This window comes from Cyprinodon variegatus, unplaced genomic scaffold (assembly GCF_000732505.1).
Source record: "Cyprinodon variegatus isolate N-32 unplaced genomic scaffold, C_variegatus-1.0 Scaffold1252, whole genome shotgun sequence".
Classification (NCBI taxonomy): domain Eukaryota; kingdom Metazoa; phylum Chordata; class Actinopteri; order Cyprinodontiformes; family Cyprinodontidae; genus Cyprinodon; species Cyprinodon variegatus.
In genome coordinates this window covers 126,332-128,255 of record NW_015151705.1, presented here as the reverse complement: position 1 = coordinate 128,255, position 1,924 = coordinate 126,332, and the positions used below count along the sequence as shown (strand labels likewise).

At 44.9% G+C, this 1,924-nt stretch overlaps 1 protein-coding gene across 1 annotated transcript in view; it reads left to right on the top strand.

Annotated features, from left to right (window-relative positions):
• LOC107102416 (carbonic anhydrase-related protein 10-like) overlaps nucleotides 1-1,924 on the top strand; it is a 70,554-nt gene that overhangs the window by 36,252 nt on the left and 32,378 nt on the right. Inside the window, exon 3 of the mRNA XM_015401728.1 lies at nucleotides 1,287-1,429. Within this exon, the coding sequence (XP_015257214.1) occupies nucleotides 1,287-1,429 (143 nt within the window). The remainder of the gene's footprint in view (nucleotides 1-1,286; nucleotides 1,430-1,924) is intronic.

Below are 1,924 nucleotides of genomic sequence, written 5' to 3'. Positions count from 1 at the left end.
ACAAAGGTGGAAATAATGGAAATAAGAACAGACGCTGCAGAAACACTGATGACCTGACTGCTGTACCTACCATCAGGACCTATTAATGCATAATGACAGAAAGCCTGACTGAGCAGCCATGTTGGAGTTTTAGAGACATTCTGTTCTGGTGGAGCTCAGCTTGGTTTGGCCCTCAGCTGCTCTTCCTCACTGATCCTCGGAGATGATAGAGCAGCAGCATGTAGAAGCTGCTCACCTGCTTACAGTTGACTTACATCAGCGTTAGCAAACTGGAGCAGCTGAACAGTGACCTCTGCTGGCCGCAGCGGGGAGAGTCCAAAACCTTCAATGGGAAACAATGCTGAGGCTTTAAGGTTCAACAGCAGAAAGGCAAAACATTATGACCGCTGACCTGTCAGGTCCTTTCATACAGAATAGAGTAGAAAAGAACAGAATAGAATAGAAGCGACTAGATCTCCCCCCTGCAGCAAAGTAACAACCTGGAAGCAGCTAGAAATAAAGCTCTGCCTGAAATCAACCTACGCTGTGAGGTTCTCTCATAGCTAAATACACAAATGGAAACGTGCTAATCTAGACTAGTTTTCATAGAATGGACTCACAGATACAGGATCATCACTGCTGCCTGCAGTCAGGATTTTATGACCCATTTTTCCAGATGCTAGAAACCTGTTTTCCTTCCTAATCTGACCAGAGATGTCTTTGTCTCTGATTCTCTTCACATTCCTCCTGCTGCCTCAGTAAACAAATGTTTTTTTTTTGTCTGTTCGGCTGCCTTTTCACACACTAGGTGTAAAAACGGTTGCTACTCCCACTCAGCAGCTTCTATAATAAAGCAAACTTTCAGCTCGCTGTGCATCTGATCTCATTTCAAACTGATCCAGGTTCTGGAACCTGGAACCAGAACCAGGACAGGTCCGATCACTTGGATATTAGTGGTTTCTGTTCATTATTATTAAGTTATTGCAATTATTTATTATTATAAAAATGTTACCTCACTGAGAAAAACCGGATGTATCATTTGGGAACAAAGGAGTGAATCTGAGTGAATCTGAAAAGCTGACTCGGTGAACCATCGCTGTAGATCAGGGGAAATAAAAGAGAAATAGTTTCCTACTGCTTGTTAAAGACATTTAATAATAGTTGTTCTGAACTCAAACATAATTGAACTGAATCTATTCGATTATTATGGATTCTATTCCGTCATTCCTGAGGCTCTACTCCACCGTAGGTCTTCGTGAGCCTCCTGTAGAATAAAGCGCTGTCTCTGTCTCCTTCTTCTCCACTAGTCCCATCTTTCTGGGGTCTGGTCCACTCGGCCTGGAACCTGTGTGCCATCGGGAAGAGGCAGTCCCCCATCGACATTGAAACGAGCCACATGATCTTTGACCCCCAGCTGACCCCTCTGAGGCTGAATACAGGAGGGCGGAAGGTAAGGGCTCTTTAATGGATGAACCGATCAATGTTTTACCATTTTCACCCCCAACAGCAGCCCAACCATCACAGAGCTTCTGCTCTTAGGTCTGTATGTGAGTATTGGGAGGATTGTCCAATCGATGCAAAGCAATGATCAGTCAGCTATTAGGCAGGAAGACGTTCACTCGTTCACTAGAACTCCTCACAGAAACAAATGGGAGAACTGGTGTAAATCCTGCTTATAAGTGACTGGAAAAAATGAGGTCCCGGTCATGCCTTGATGATTTATCCAGCGTCTGCCTGACGTCCCAGATTCTCCCAAAACGCTGGCAGACGCTGAACTTTCTATGGATTATTTCTGTTCTTTGAAGAAAGAAATCAGGTTTCTGGTGGCAGCAGATTGAGCATCATGTCTGCTAGGAAGTGTGTTGGTGGTGGGCGTGAATTCAGGGAGGATCCATCACTCACCTTCTGGCTCACCCTATGATGGGGATGAAGTCTCGTGGAGAAC